The 15,985-nt window shown below is 38.1% G+C and overlaps 2 protein-coding genes across 3 annotated transcripts; both read right to left on the bottom strand.

Moving 5' to 3' along the window:
• On the bottom strand, positions 6,367-9,216 carry LOC18775278 (transcription initiation factor TFIID subunit 7). 2 transcript variants are annotated; one of them, XM_007205870.2, is made up of 6 exons: positions 9,089-9,216; positions 8,756-8,869; positions 7,752-7,885; positions 7,545-7,664; positions 7,143-7,212; positions 6,367-6,832 (listed from the first exon to the last, which is right to left on the bottom strand). In XM_007205870.2, the coding sequence occupies exons 2-6, from the start codon at positions 8,865-8,867 to the stop codon at positions 6,666-6,668; spliced, it is 603 nt and encodes a 200-aa protein (XP_007205932.1). In that variant the 5' UTR covers positions 8,868-8,869; positions 9,089-9,216; the 3' UTR covers positions 6,367-6,665. The 2 variants fall into 2 exon arrangements, with proteins under 2 accessions (XP_007205932.1, XP_007205931.1); XM_007205869.2 differs by lacking the exon at positions 9,089-9,216 and having other exon boundaries at positions 8,756-9,042.
• LOC18772869 (DEAD-box ATP-dependent RNA helicase 37) lies at positions 10,142-15,305 on the bottom strand. Its single transcript, XM_007207971.2, has 7 exons — positions 15,080-15,305; positions 13,753-14,651; positions 13,583-13,666; positions 12,721-12,963; positions 12,355-12,522; positions 12,072-12,185; positions 10,142-11,301 (listed from the first exon to the last, which is right to left on the bottom strand). Exons 2-7 carry the CDS (start codon positions 14,497-14,499, stop codon positions 10,804-10,806), a joined length of 1,854 nt encoding a protein of 617 aa, XP_007208033.1. The 5' UTR covers positions 14,500-14,651; positions 15,080-15,305; the 3' UTR covers positions 10,142-10,803.

Below are 15,985 nucleotides of genomic sequence, written 5' to 3'. Positions count from 1 at the left end.
GCACATTTACATTTATTTAAAAGGGTGGTGCGGGTTTATCGTCCACGCCTTTACTTTTAAATGTATGGTGCGGGTTTATCGTCCATACCAGTAATTTATTTACCAGCAATTTATTTTATGGATTAAATGTGCTGAATTTATTTTATGGATTAAATGTGCTGAATGATGAGTTTTTACAGTAAGCAGATCAGGACCAGAAGTTCTTTGATCCTCATCATACAATTACATCAGGACTTGAAGATCCTTGATGATGATATTAATATGAGAGCTGGCAGTCTCTCCGGTACTATTTTTGTAAACATGTGATCGGACTTGAGGGTCCTTGATCCCTGACATGTAAATAAGGACCTGGGGTTCCTTAATGATGTAACAGTACTGTATTGGTTCATAATGCCGTACACATGAATGATAACTGTACTGGCAAATGTACTGTACACATGAATATTGCCGTATACATGAATAGTGACGTATGCATAAATATGAACCATTTTGGGTAAACCGTCACTATATACAAAAGGGAACCTGCAGTTCCTTAAACTCATGGATGAGCAATTAAATGAGATGCCAGAAGTTCCTCAAAATATGGACAATTATGTAAGGGCTTGAAGTCCCGAAATATGTACAGAAAATTGTAAAAATGTCCATACCATGAGAATATGTGGCTTTGGCCTGAAGTTCAAAATTTAACAGTGTTGAGAACCTGAAGTTCCAACAATTAAATGGACAACCCTTGAGGTATTATTGCAAATTGTGGTATGCCACATATTTCTTTGGCATAAGAAGATGATGAATTTAAAGTTCGATTTTGTTATAATCGACACCTCAAGGAAGAAAAATATTTTGTGAATTCCGGTTGTTAAGAATACACCGCGAAATGGATAATATCAATATAAACCTCAAATAATGAATTGAGGCTCCCCACATATTTTGTTATATCTGGGCCGGAAGCCCATGGATCCAAATATATGAGAGATCATAAACTTGAAGTTGTGGGTATATAGTAGTTAATGCTCTTCACTACTTTATTGCGATATTATCATGGCTTTTACTCAATTCATATTTCATGTCCATTTGAAAAGGGCAAATAAATTCTGAGTTTTGTGTTTAGCCCAGGCCAAAAGTTCCGGGCTAACATGCATGGAAATATGTAATTTGAGAGATTTGATGTGGTTATTTGAACCTATAAGGCACAAGGTTCCAAACCGTCATTTTGAAAAGACGTAAAAATCACAGGTGTAAGTTTAAGAATGTGCGCAATTATTATAATAGGAAATGAGCATATAACAGATAGATTTTTCCACCTGCAATGAAGGTGCAGGCCCTGTAAAATCTATAAAATTACATTATGTTCTAGAAGCCTCTGAAGGTAGAGGACGGCGCCTCTTAAGCTTAGCCATGAGCTTCTCGTGGTCTCCCAAAATTCTTTCATTGGAGACCTGCAGCATGTCTAGCCTTCTCAGTGTATCAACAGAGTACGAACTCACCAGTTTCAACAAGGAATTATTCTCTCCTTTAAGTTTCTCAACCTCCTGTTGAGACTCATGCAGCATTCTTTGGAGAGACGAATTTTCAGTGGTTAACCTCTCAACCTCGTTTGCTCTGGCACGCAAACGATCAGCCATGTTAGAAACAGAAGCAGCACTCTGAATGCTAAAAGCCATTGAGTCATCAATGGCCTCTTCCTCAGATCTCCCTGTCAACAACATTTCATCCATTGGAGTAATGAAATTCTTAGCTACTATGACAGCAGTAGCATCATTCATCATCACAGAATCTTTAACTGTGAGATGACGATTTTGGGATACAAAGGATGGACGCCAAACTTTGGTGTCACTGGGAGCATCATTTAAATTGAAATAATTTGGGCAGGAAGAAGAGGAAGCCATTTTTAAGAAGGTTTCGAAGAAAGCCTTAGGAAAACTAAAGTTTCAGAAAATGAAGGAAGTTAAGTTGAAACGCAGTTGCTCCAATCAAGTTTTGCAAAGGCCATATCTATAGGAGGAAATATGGCTACTGTTTTTCAGGACCCCAATATCTTCTCGAATCCCCATATTATCTTTTTCTTTCCTAGAGTCCAAAACTTCACGTGGCCTTTAATAATGCCTGTCGGCACTTTCGGCGTTTTCAAGCATTATTTTCAAAGCCAATCTTGCTTTACGGATTTCACGGAGCTACTTTTTCAAAAGTATCCCGAGAATCTCGCAATAATTACTATGGTTAATTTGAAATTCACCGGTTCTACCTATTCATTGTATTTGTGTATAAATGTGTTACTAACGAAATTTTCTTTGCAGAAGACATCCAGTTTACTTCATACCTAGTGATGCGATATTTACTTGTTTTCCTTATCAGTGAGCACTCAATATGCCTAAGAAGCAAGACTATCTCTGATCATCCATTCAGGAAGCGAGACTATCCCTGATCACGTTTCCCCCACATCAGGGAACTGTGAAGGCAACCTTATGCTCTAATCTCCGGAAGTTCTTCTAAACTAGAAGAAATGAGAGCTTGTCGTTTGCTCCCACCAGCTTCCTTCCTTGATTGCCGAGCTTGTTGTCTGCTTCCACCAGCTTCCTTCCTTGATTGCTCACCTTACCTTGCAATCAATATCACAATCTTTTGCATTTTTTCTCTTTTTATAACTCTCTGTTCATAAGAGATTTTATTTCATTTCTGAGGGTTATTTGTTTTTGATAGAGAAAAGAGTTGTGATTTTGCTCTTGAAGGATATAACAAGATCATCAAGCGATACTCTATATTTACTGGGCCGATATGAGCTTGAATGATACTTGAGAAAAGTTTCTCCCACCTAAGGATGTAAGCAATACTTGTGTTATTTTATGCTTATATACCTATTTGATATTTTATCTTGAAAGGTAACCAAATGGGGAGATAAGTCTGTTCCAAAAGAATGGCTTGTATGTATCCATGAATTATTAACGCAAATTTTACAGATTGCAAGTTGGATACATTGATAATACACTGCACAGATTAAAGTCCCATAAGAACAGAATATGGGTATAGCAGTGATCAATATGATGCACGCCTGTTGCGTAGCAAATGATGTGGATTGAAGTCCCGAAAGGACAATCCTTTGACATGTCAATATTGATATTATGCACGCCTAATGCGTAGCAAATTATATGGGTTAAAGTCCCATAAATTAATTGACATGTATGTATTAATCGCCTGTTGCGTAGCAAATGATGTGGATTGAAGTCCCGAAAGGACAATCCTTTGACATGTCAATATTGATATTGTGCACGCCAAATGCGTAGCAAATTATATGGGTTAAAGTCCCAGAAATTAATTGACATGTATGTATTAATCTGTGACATGCCTGCAGCATGACAGATATATGGGTCTAATTGTTCCAACTCCCTAAATGGAGATTATCCACGCCCTACTACTAAATAACGCTCCAATGGAGGTTATAATCCACATTCTCACATAATAAAAGCCCCATGAAGTGGCTTGGGTACCCAAAAGCAAAGAAATGCTTATAATTGATGCATGCGCATGCACATGAGAATGGTGGGATCATGAATTGATGAATGACAATTTTTGATTTTGGAGTAGCTACTCAAATCATCAATGGGCTGTGTTGATTGGAACCACGTTCAAATATTAAATGTCGACAATATCATTATAGATGAGAATGAACGTGAAAGAACAAACCCACAGTACGAACCCCAAAAGATGTTAATATTGAAATTTATACTTGGGTGTTCGGAATAAAAGGGAATATACCTACTTTGTATGACACAATGTTTCTGGCAGAAACAATGAATGTTGGGTTTTTTCCATATTTACAGATTTAATTGTGCCCCCCCCCTTACTGCACAATTACGGAAACCAACATATTATATTTAAGGGTTATTAAATGCACAGAGCATATCGCCAGAAGCGATTCCCTAAAGATGTATAAATAGCTGGGTTAAAGCTATATAATGTGTCATAAAGTTTAATCCCCTTTTAAACAAAATCCATTGAGAGGATTGACATTGCATAGAGCAAGTCCCTAAAGGATATGTGCTTGAAGCACAAAATTTGTACTCAATATTAATATGCATAAATTACCTCAGTGAGTACATTGATTATAATGTGTTTGCAACACATTAAAGCTTCTGCAGAAGTCACGAAATATTTGTCTCGACTTAAAGATCGAGCATTATGCCAACGAGATTCTTGCTTATACTAAGAAAGTATTGAAGCATTTTTATGAGGATTATCCGTTGGACACTTTAAAGATTTTCCGGAAGTATAATGGACCGTACATCGTATTTTCCAGATAGAGCTCAACTCCATCACCATCATTTTGGGATGATGTGAGGTATATTTGATGCTATCTCAGCATAACACCATATACGGGCATATTTTTGAGTGCACTTACAAATAGCCCAAGTGTTATTAGATATGCAGACTCTGGAAATTTCTATGGTCGCATACTGGAAAAGCTAGTCATAAATTTTTCAGGGGGAGATATTCACAAAAAGGAGCGTGGTTTTAATAAAGACCTCCATACACTGTACTCTTTTTCCTTCATCCAGGTTTTTATCCCATTGGGTTTTTCCTGGTAAGGTTTTAACGAGGCAGTGTCGCTCAAGGGTTTCGGGTATACTATGAAAATCTATATGGTCGCTTACTGGAAACAGCTAGTCATGAAGTTTTCAGGGGGAGATATTCATACACTGTACTCTTTTTCCTTCATCCAGGTTTTTATCCCACTGGGTTTTTCCTGGTAAGGTTTTAACGAGGCAGTGTCGCTCAAGATTGACTCACAGAAGCAGTGTCAACTACGATATTCAGAAAGGTGATCAACAGTATGACTTAAAGATATTTTGCCGAGCATCAGGGGGAGCGTGCTATCAATAAAGATCTTCAAACGCTGTACTCTTTTTCCTTCGTCCAGGTTTTTATCCCACTGGGTTTTTCCTGGTAAGGTTTTAACGAGGCAGTGTCGCACGCGCGTCAATATACATAGAATTTTATGTTAACACATGATTATGTACTCTTTTTCCCTTTGACCAGTTTTTGTCCCACTGGGTTTTTACTGGCAAGGTTTTTAACGAGACATATTATGTATCATTTGTGATCTCCAAGGGGGAGTGTTGTAAAATAATGTAGTAGTGGAGTCCCCAAATGCCTATAAAAGGCTTCCCCCTTTCCCTACTCAATAATCAATCAGTAGAGACACAGACAAGATAAGAGGAAACTCTCAATGAGAAATCAGTTTCTCTACTTTCTCTCTCTCTCAATTTCCTCTCCAATTTCTCTAGATTTATAACACAAGTCTTTTTCTTCTCTTCCCAATCCTTGCAGTTTATTTTTTTTTAATAACAAACACTTTGGTCTTAGGTTTTCAGCCCTAAGTTTCGTAGGCCCTAGGCGAATGGCAAAAATTTAGCCTTACATTCATGTGATTTGGTTTTTTTAGTGCATTAAAAAATATTATAAGAACTCAAATTCAAGATCCTAACATATAAAGAAAAAAAACAATAAACAATGTATAATATGCACAGAAAGAAAATACGAAAAAGAGATATAAAATTTGCTCAAATTAAGGATACTACCTTTTTTCTTCTTTTTTTGGCAGAACCTCGACAGTACGAGAACAAATTTTATTAGAGTTCATCGAATCGTTGAGAAAGAATTGGTAAAGCCACCAAGTTTTTTCCGTCAAGTTAGAGTTTATACACCTTTTTTTTTTTGTTTAGAGTTCAATGTCTAAGTTATTGGCGACTATGAGTTTAATATATAAGTGTGTCTTTTTTGTGTTGGGCACTTAATGTCTTAATAGGGTTCACATAATATATATTTTATATTATATATAAGTTTATATAAACTGGAGACCCTAACATTAAAAATGTCTTTTGGTCCAAAAGACAAATTAAATCCATGGTTTTGGGTGAAATAGATTTGGTACAACAAAATAAAAACAGCACAGCATCATTGGCTCCATTTAACCGTATTTTATTATTCTTCCACCACGCATATTTTAGGCAAGTGGAAATTGGCAAAACATCTTTGTCTTGTGAGATGCGTTGGGCTTTTCTTCAAATTTGGTTCTCTCTTGGCTTGTGGACTATGGGCATTTTATGGTAGCTTAGGCTTATAGGTATATCATTTATAGTGAGGGCCTTATATAGAGTCCTTAAGTGAAGTTCTATATCTTAATTGTTAAATCAAGCTAACTAATTTGATCAAACAAATAATCAATTTGATTCAACGATTAAGAGATAGAGCCTCATCATATGGCCCGTACTATAGCCCAAATGTCCACCCAAAATGCAAGTGGGAATTTGGCTTTTTTTTATTTTTATACAGCTTTTCAATATTCAACAAACATTTTTGAAAGAAGGCAATACCAAAACTTACAAATTTATTTTTCATAACAGAATTTTATTAAAAATTGTGGACAACCTGTTCTGATGCATACAATGCATAACCTATAAATTACACGAGCATATTTCTTCTTCGAGAATTTTCTGTATGGGAAGCTTAACATTAATGTAAACATACAATCAGCATCAGGCACAATATCAAAGTTATATTGTCACGCGAAAAACAAGCTATCCCTGTTTTTTTGGTACATCTTTAGTCCCTGTTATACACATTCCAAATGCATCAAGCGCACTGAAGGGGAATAGCATATCAGCAGGGGGTCAAATTGACTCGTCGGATTCATCAGAGTCGCTTCGATCCGGCTCCCCAGCATTTGTAGCAGCCTCTGTAACATCAGGTTGCGATACAGGTTCTTCTTCCACAGGCTTTTTACTTGCATTACGATCACTTCCATCTCCATCCTTCTCTTGCTCAGCTGCTTCAACATGTGACCTACTCAATTAAGGAATAAGCAAGCAAAACACACCATGTAGAACTTTGCACTTCTGGTACAAATCCAGTGTGTTACAATAAAGCAACAATGCTGAGACAATCAATCACATATTGGAAAAAATTTCCTCCATTTACAGTCAGAATGTGCCACATGTTTTGTAACCTAATGAATATGAGAACTGACCCAAAAAAAAAAAAAAAATTATATATATACAAGGGAAAAGGGGAAGAAGAAAACAGTGTTATTTCCGCATTTTGCACAAAATGATAATGTGATATTAATGAAACACAACATATAAGGATATCAATATTATCAGCTGGCCCACCAGCACTAATGTTCAGTAGATCTTCCTCAACACGCCGGACAAGCTCAGGCTGTAAAATGCAAGAAAATCGCAATCAGCAAAACATACAGATGTGAATGACATCATAATAAGATAGCTGCATTGCCAGCCAAATCCCTTCTCTTATGTCAGGAAGGCCCCTTCATCCCATAAAACTTATTTTTCAATTGACATCGTTTCCAAAGTCTAAAACCAGAGGATAACATCTCACAACCTTCTGTCCAAGATATATTTCTTAGTATTTGGTATAACGTGCATTTATTACTTTTGAGAACCACGGAGACTGGATATCTTCTTTCCTTAACGAAATATATTTATAGCATTACCAAATAAAATATTCCAATGTAAAGAGGCTAATGATACATTTAGATCAGGCTCCCTCCGAAATCTTCGCTTTCGAGCATCCCTCATTGGAGGGGTAAGACCATGCCTGTACTCCACTGTATCTGGAGCCGCATCACTCGAATCTCTAACCATAATCATCTGTTAAACCACAAAAGTTCATGTAAATGCATTAGAAACGAAGCCCTCATATATTTAACTGTTTCAACATTGATATACAGGACCCACCTGACCAATATCTGCAGTCTTAATTAACACACTATCATCATATGTTTTGAAGGACTCCACAACACAAGGAAGATCCAACAGCGATGCAGGGAAACGGTCATTTCCAACGACAAATGTGCCAGTCCTGCCATCCTCTGCAAGATATTCCAAGTTTACAACCGAACCATTTGTTAAAACAGGGGAAGCGAAGTTTTCAAAAAGGATGCAATTCGTTGTTGTTACTTCCTCATTAGTCAGCTAGTTGTGCCATGTCCAACAAACATACTAGAAACCATAATTAATCATGCGACGGATTGAAAAAGAAGCTACAAGCACATTAAGTAGGCAAAAGATTGAATAGTTATCAAAAGTGAGTAAAACCAAGTGAAGATGTTGTCTTTCTTCATGCAACATGAGGTATCTATGGCATATGGGTAGGCCATGATTGCAGAGAATGAACTTAATTCTATTCTATTTTTACGCACATGTCAAAGTACCATAACTACAAAAGGCCCTCAGGACTATGATCCTATACCACAAGACAGGTTATATTGGCAACATCAAACATACCAAATGGCTGTCAAATGCCACCAAGAAGACAACTAAAGAAAGCTTCGAACTGACATAACATGCTTCTTGGCAAACCTTAGTCTGACATTCCAAGGACCAAACCAAACCAATTGCTATTCATATCTTTTCACTTGAGCAATTCATATCCATTCCAAAGACCAAACCAATTGCTATAACATCAAACCCCACAAGACAATCCAACAAAATACCCAACTCCAATTCATAAGCAAAATCACCAAATTCCAACCATCACTCTTAAAATCATTAAGCTACCATAACCCTTGAATTAAATATTATAATTACACCTCATTGGCCCTTATCAACAAACCAACACAAAAAGTTAGCATTTTTTCTCTTTCTTAGAGAGGTTTCTGCCATCTTGTGATGAAAATAACAGAAAATTGTGACTAATTCTAAGACACCGTCAATCCAAAAAGTAGGTTTCCTCTTCTTACCTTCGAATGACAAATCCAACGACTTGTCGTCAGTAGAAGCATTTTCGCCCAAAAGGCGGTCTAATCGCTCTGCAACGGAAGGTGGAACTCTGAGTACGAACTGCTCCTCCATCACTACAAAAGTGCGGCACCGTTTTATTACCACAAATTACAACACACACAAAAAAATGATCCTAAACATTGAACACGAAAATACAACGCCATCTTCTCGGAGGTCCATGTCGCGGAAGAACAACAAACAGAAAAGAAAAACCCTAAATACAAACCAAAATGTGTAATGAATTCAAAAATTCAATCCTAAATGTAATCTAAGTTCGGTGTCTATGAGATTACCTGAGAGAAAATCAAGCTGCGAGAGAAATTGGGATCGCTAAAGAAATAGTACTGGATTTACATGTGGTATTATGTAACAGGGTTTGTTCAGAGCTTATTTTGGTCCGCGCAACACGAGATTAAGCGAAACTTACATATGCATATGTGGAACGGGCAGAATAAGTGAATTTGATAGATTGGGCTTTTTATTGTAGTTGGGTTCTCTCTTGGGTTCTGCACTATGGGCTCTTGATGGTAGTTTAGGCTTCAAAAGTAACTTTAATGGACTGTATGGGCACTTTGTTGAATACTTGGCCTCGTGGATTTTGTTAGTTTTTTTGTTTTGTTTTAATAGACGCAACAGTCAAAATTACAAGAGAATGATGATTTCTCACACACACTACTAAGGTGTGACGGAGGTTCGAACTTAAGACCACTAGTATGCAAGACAATGGAGATTTTGCAAGTTTTTATTGGATGGGTTTTGTGTGAAAAGTTAAAAAGGCATGGCAATGCATTTTTGTTAAGTATTTCTACTAAATGGTGAGTACAGACCGGGCAACAAAGATGGAAGAGGCAGTAGAAAGAAAGAGTTGATGAAAGCGTGCTCTGCTGCCTCCTACTCCATTGTCCCTCACTGGAGCTGTCTCTCACTCCATTTCAATCCGTTTCAATACCAAAGCATACATGCATTTGCAGTGTATGGATTTGGTAACGTGTACAAGGCATGAAGCAAGAAGGTGTTATTGTGCACAACTTTTGGGTCATTTAGCGATTGCAAAAGCTGAGAGCTTTATTAAAACTTGAAGCCATAATTAAGGCAACTCATCTCTCATCAACCAAGCCAAGAGATGGAAGAAAAGAGAGTTAATACCAGCGACAATGGAGGCTTTGGCTGAACCTCAAACCCAATCATCATATTTTTTTTACAATTGAAACTTGATATTAGTCCACCCAATCTGTTCTAACTTCTAACTTCTTTTCGCCAATAAAGTAATTAACCATTCTAAACAATTCGAGGCTCCTGCGCCCCAAATAATCACTCAAAACAAAAGTGAAACGATATGTGAATACTTGGCCTTTCTGAGTTAAACAAACTTAAATAAAAATAACAATTGTTTCAAGTTTGACAATGAATGGCAACTAAGCTTATTCCTGTCCAATCAGTACCAGAAGATCCCATGCAAATCGGAGAAATCTACAGTTTCCAAGAAGGCTTTGTATTCATTTCAGTCAGCAACCAAAATATTACAAAAGCCCTAGACCTCCGTAACTCCTCTGTTTAAAAGGAGGAAGAAATGGCAGGAACAGAAGAACCTCTCAACACTATAACCCCACAAACTGGGTTGAAACGAACATGCCTATGAGATACACAAAGATGCGGCCGAAACGAAACCCTCTCCCTCTCCCACTACATATTCTACAACCCATCCAAAATCACAAGCCAGAGTATGTAATAAGCGTACAGAAAATTTTAAAAGACAAAGTAATCCCTACTCTGTTAGTAATTTTTAAACGACACCTACCAACATTACACAAACCTCTATTCCTGTGGCGCCAAATACCAAACATAAGTCCCCCCTCCCCCAAAACATTGATGAGCACTTCCGACAGTATAAAGCATTTGATGGCTTAAACCAAACATTACAAAAACAAAAATATGACGACCTTATAAAGAAGGAAGAAGTCTGCAGCCATTACCTAGAGACACTGTAACTGCTTTCAAGAGTTAGTGGTTAGTCCCATGCACTGGTCATCCCAGGACCACCATATCCTCCACCTCCACTATAACCACCAGAAGAACCCCCATATCCACCACTGCTGCCTCCGCCATAGTAATCAGAACCACCCCTACTGAAAGAGGAATCCCTTCGGAAGTCACGGCCACCAAACCGGCCTCCCCCAGAACGACGGTTCCTCCCACCACCAAAAGAAGATCGAGCTGCATACCGGGACAGCCAAGCAGGTACTTCTTGATTTGATTCTTGCATCAAATCTGCTAAAGATCTAGCCAGGGATGAATTGTTCTCATTAAAGAAGGCAGTAGCTAAACCAGATTTCCCAGCTCGTCCAGTACGACCAATGCGGTGGACATAATCGTCAATGTCATTTGGAAGATCAAAGTTGACAACATGTGCAACATGAGGAATGTCAAGCCCACGTGCAGCCACATCAGTAGCCACCAAAATTGGAGTGTTGCCGCTCTTAAATGACCTCAATGCTTGTTCTCTTTCCTGTAGACAAGTACAAATAAATAAGAGGTAGGATTTAAACACTAAAACAGCATACCATCAATCTTAAAACACTGCAATACATGGCAACTACTACATGACCTCAAGCACATGGTATAAGATCTATTCCAAAGTCTCAAATTTGATTATACAAAAGCACAGTTCAGACATCAAGCCCAGTAGCGTATACATGATAACAGCTTTTGTACACCACTTTATCACTAAATTCAAATATCAACATAAAAGAGGAAGAATGCATCTCCATCACAACCCAGTACATACCTATTAGAAAGTCAACACAAATCCCAAACCTAGACTCATGACCCATGCAAATACAAAACCTTAACAAGCCCACGGAAAGCCATATCACCCACACCCAGCATCAGCAAGCAGTGAAAGATGATATTCCAAAACGGCAATTCACACTCACAGGACCTTAAACAAGCAGTCCTTGTTTCTCTACTTGTTATGTACCTTGCTATTCTTCAGCTTGTAGGAGATATAGCTAACATGCTATTTCATGTTCACTAGAATCTAAATCCCCTACCAATTCCCACCAACCCAACATTCCCAAACATGAACAATCTGCTAACTCAAAAAGTCTGCGTGAGCATATCTGCGTTTGTTCAACTATTAAAAAAAAAAAGTATCCCACCATATTATCAGGGTGTACCTTGATGGCACCAATTACCCAGCCACACCACTGTAACTCCCTTTAAAAATTAAAGACGCAGCCCGGCATGATAGAAACCAGAAAGATAAAACCAACTAACCTGCTGTGATCTGTCACCATGAATAGTAGTTGCAGGAAAACCATTCATACACAACCAGTGTTCCAGTGAATCAGCTCCCTTCTTTGTCTCCACAAATACTAATGTCAGAGCTTGCTACAAAACCAACATGGTGCAATCGAGTGAGGGGAGGGAGGGGTTCAAGAATCACACAAATAAAAATCATACAATTGAGAATAGTTTTCACAATAAAATTTATTGGAAAATTTGGGTAATATGACAACCCCCGAAACCTATTTAAAAGAAGTTTATTCTATGAGAATACCTTGCCCTGTACGCCATTGGCCCTCTGTGCATGAAGAAGGTCCATAAGGTGACTTCTTTTATCAGACTCATGAACAAATTCCACTCTTTGGACAATCAAATCAGTACTAGAACCCACCCTTCCAACTGCCAGAAAGATGTACTTTGCAAGAAAATCAGAGGCCAGTCTCTGCATGTAAAACAGAACTTTCACATTGAACAACAATCACAAACACAGGACAGAAGAAATAGGAACCAAAAAATAATCATCTTTTATACTGTTATTTGATACTCCTGGTTGGAAACATGTCTGTACAAAAGCTAGTGGAGACAACACTTTGATAAAAGTCTGCCATCTATAAACTTATTCCCACAAAAGAAAAATTACCTGTATTTCCTTTGGAAAAGTGGCACTGAACAGCATAGTCTGTCGTGCACCTGGTGGAGGCATATCCATTTGTTCCACAATTTTCCTTATTTGTGGTTCAAAACCCATATCCAGCATTCGATCAGCCTCATCTAGGGCTAAATACCTAATCATCTGCAATGAAACTCTAGCTCTCTCCAGCAAATCCACCAATCTTCCAGGAGTTGCCACAAGAATATCAACACCTCTTTCAAGTTCCCGCAGCTGTCCAAAAATACTTAAATCAAAATCTGCTATGTATCTCAAAAATAACATGCCGGTGAAGTAAACGAGGAAATTTAGACAAAATAAGATGTAAGCGGTGTAACAACTTGCAGGACTAAGTATATAGACTCAAATGCCATACATGTGTGTACATCCTGTATCTCACGCCAACAAACGCTCAATTAGTCTCACCATCTCAAAAAGAAGATGCTGAGAATAATTTAGCAGTCATTACATGGATGAACTTAATGAAAATACAATTAGACAGAAAATATCCTAAACCAAACTATGCAGCGTTCATATAATACCAAGATAACAGCACCAAACATCTAAAATGCAAACTACATTGGCAATCATGCTAATAATTTATCAGCTTAACTTAAGAATTATGCTTATAGAGTACATCCAATACACAAAAAGTGAAACAAACTTCCACTTTAGTTACTAAAGCTCCATATAAGATTGCAAGCTAGAGCACAGGGTTTTCTAAAACTGTATGAGTTGGACAAAATAAACACAACTCTCACGTTGAGTCACTAGCAATATAAAGTCATCAATTACAGAGCACTAGATGAGGACAAAGCCAAGACAACAGTGATAAAGGAAAGCATGAAAAAACCTGTTGGTTAATTGGTGCTCCTCCATAGGCAACAACCACCCTGACACCTGTTTGATATGAAAATTTCCTAGCTTCCTCATGAATCTGAAACAGGAAGAAAAACTTTCAATTCTTATCACATGGACAGCCAGAAACTGTGAAGACACGATAGATAAGTTACTAAAACATACTTGAATTGAAAGCTCCCTAGTAGGAGATAAAATGAGAGCAAGTGGATAAACTGTATGTGCACCACGGGGCGGTCTCTGTGCAGGTTGTCCTGTCATAATTCCACTGATGATTGGGAAACAGAAAGCAGCTGTCTTTCCAGAACCAGTTTGGGCACATGCCATCAAGTCCCGGCCCGCAAGGGAGATGGGAATAGCATGACGCTGCACAGGTGTTGGTTTCACGTATTTGCACCTCTGAATATTTTTATTAAGTGCATCACCCAAGTCAATATCAGCAAATGTATTCACAGGGGTCGGAACATTATCACCACTTGTCTCAACCGGAATATCTTCATATGCATCGAAGTTAATACCACTGTTTTCTTGCTCACTAAATGGCTGCTCTGTTTCTTCCTCTTCTCCAAAGGGGTTCACTTCTCGCACCCTCCCATCCCAACCACCACTTCTGCTGCCCCATCCACCACCTCGACCACCATTGCCACCATAGCCAGGTCCAGATCGACTATTGTCATTTCTGGGACCACCCCAACGAGATCCGCTGAACCCACCTCGATCATTGGCAGGCGGGCCAGTATAGGCTGGAGCAGGTGGGTCTGCTGAAGGAGGGCGGTTACGCAGATGTGGGGGGACATAGGTGGACCGAGTAGGAGCAGCAGCCGTCCCAGCAACAGCATTGCTAGCGGAAGGGCCAGAAGTTGCATTCTCAGCTGCAGAATTTGCAGCCAAATCTGCCCATGAAGTTCGCATAGTCGATACAACTAGGACAAAATTATCACTCCAACAGCCTTCAAAAAACAGATATAACCCTCGAAACCTATTTCAAAATTCTCCACAATTGAACCCCAGAAATTTCAATTGCAATCCCAATGAAAATCCAAATCAGCGCAAAAAATAAAACCCTGAAAAAACAAACACATGTAAACAAAAAATAAACAAATTAACTATACATATTCATCAATCAGGCCTCAAAACCGCAACAATGCATAATCATCAATTCAGAAATGCACAAGGCAACAGCAGCAACATAAACAACAATGCACACTAAGTCACAAAATAAAAAATTAAAAGCCAGAGTGACAAAGAAAACCCATTTCACCCCTGAAACCAATAACTAAATTTTCACTCACTTTCTCTTCCTTTCTGATATACATGTATATTCCCAGCAAGCAGACAGAACCTAATCAAATAAATGGAAGAAGAACAATCCCCGATCTATAATGCAACGAAAAAGCATAACCATAGACTCGACGCTAATGCAAGACAAAAGATTAGCATGCACAGTAGAGAGAAAGAGCGAAACAGGAGAGACCTGTACGGATGAACAAACCTGTAGCAGTAGAGGACGTGACGGAGGTTAGAAGAAGAAGAAAAAGATCTGAGAAACCCTAATGTTTTGTTGGTGCACGCAGACAAGAGGCAGCGCTTTAAGCCTAACAAAAATATCTTTTCTTTTCTTCAAAGCCAAAGCCGTTCCCTTCTCTCTCCTTCTAAATTTTTTTAATTTTAAAATAAATCTTTTATTATTATTTTGTGCGGTTTTTTTTGGAGGAGGAGGAGTTTTTCTTTGTTTTGGTTTTAAAAGAATTTGAATTTTGCAGGAAAACAAAAGGAAAAAGAAAAAAATGTGAGAAAGAAAAGAAGGGTAAAGTCGAAATCCCAAAAATATTGCGGCTGGCGTGCTGTTAGAAGTTACAACGAGCGGTCTTAATATTCTCTCTATCTATCTCATACCGAATATCTATCTATGCATTCTATTTTCATCCACCCCAAATTACGGTAACTTGCCTGAGTTACTGCGCCGTAAATTCTTACTGAATCTTTAATTACATGGGAAATTACATATAAGCCTTTGTCATTCCAAATATGAAACCAAATTCAAAGTCAATTTGGATAAGTATTTGGGGTTAATAAATTAGGATTAGAATATGTGTAGCGTTCCTTTGATAAAAAGGCAATATAATTTTATTAGACCAATAGAAAAAAAGATAGCAATATGGCATACTTCGGTAAAAACTTCCTCAGTGATTTGAGCCAGTTGAAAGCTGAAACGATATGGAGGGAATCACTCTTGAAAATAACTTTTATGTAATCTCTTTTTATCGCCGTAGTTTCGCCGAATCTAGTCCAATGACATCAAACACATAACTGGCCGTTAACCAACACAACTCTCATAAAGAGACTAAGAATACTCAACTAAGTTTATGGAATTATGAGAGAAAAAACAACACAGATA

This window comes from Prunus persica, chromosome G6 (genome assembly GCF_000346465.2).
Source record: "Prunus persica cultivar Lovell chromosome G6, Prunus_persica_NCBIv2, whole genome shotgun sequence".
NCBI classification, from domain to species: domain Eukaryota; kingdom Viridiplantae; phylum Streptophyta; class Magnoliopsida; order Rosales; family Rosaceae; genus Prunus; species Prunus persica.
The sequence above is the reverse complement of the archived record's forward strand: the minus strand, read 5'-3'. Positions and strand labels throughout refer to the sequence as shown.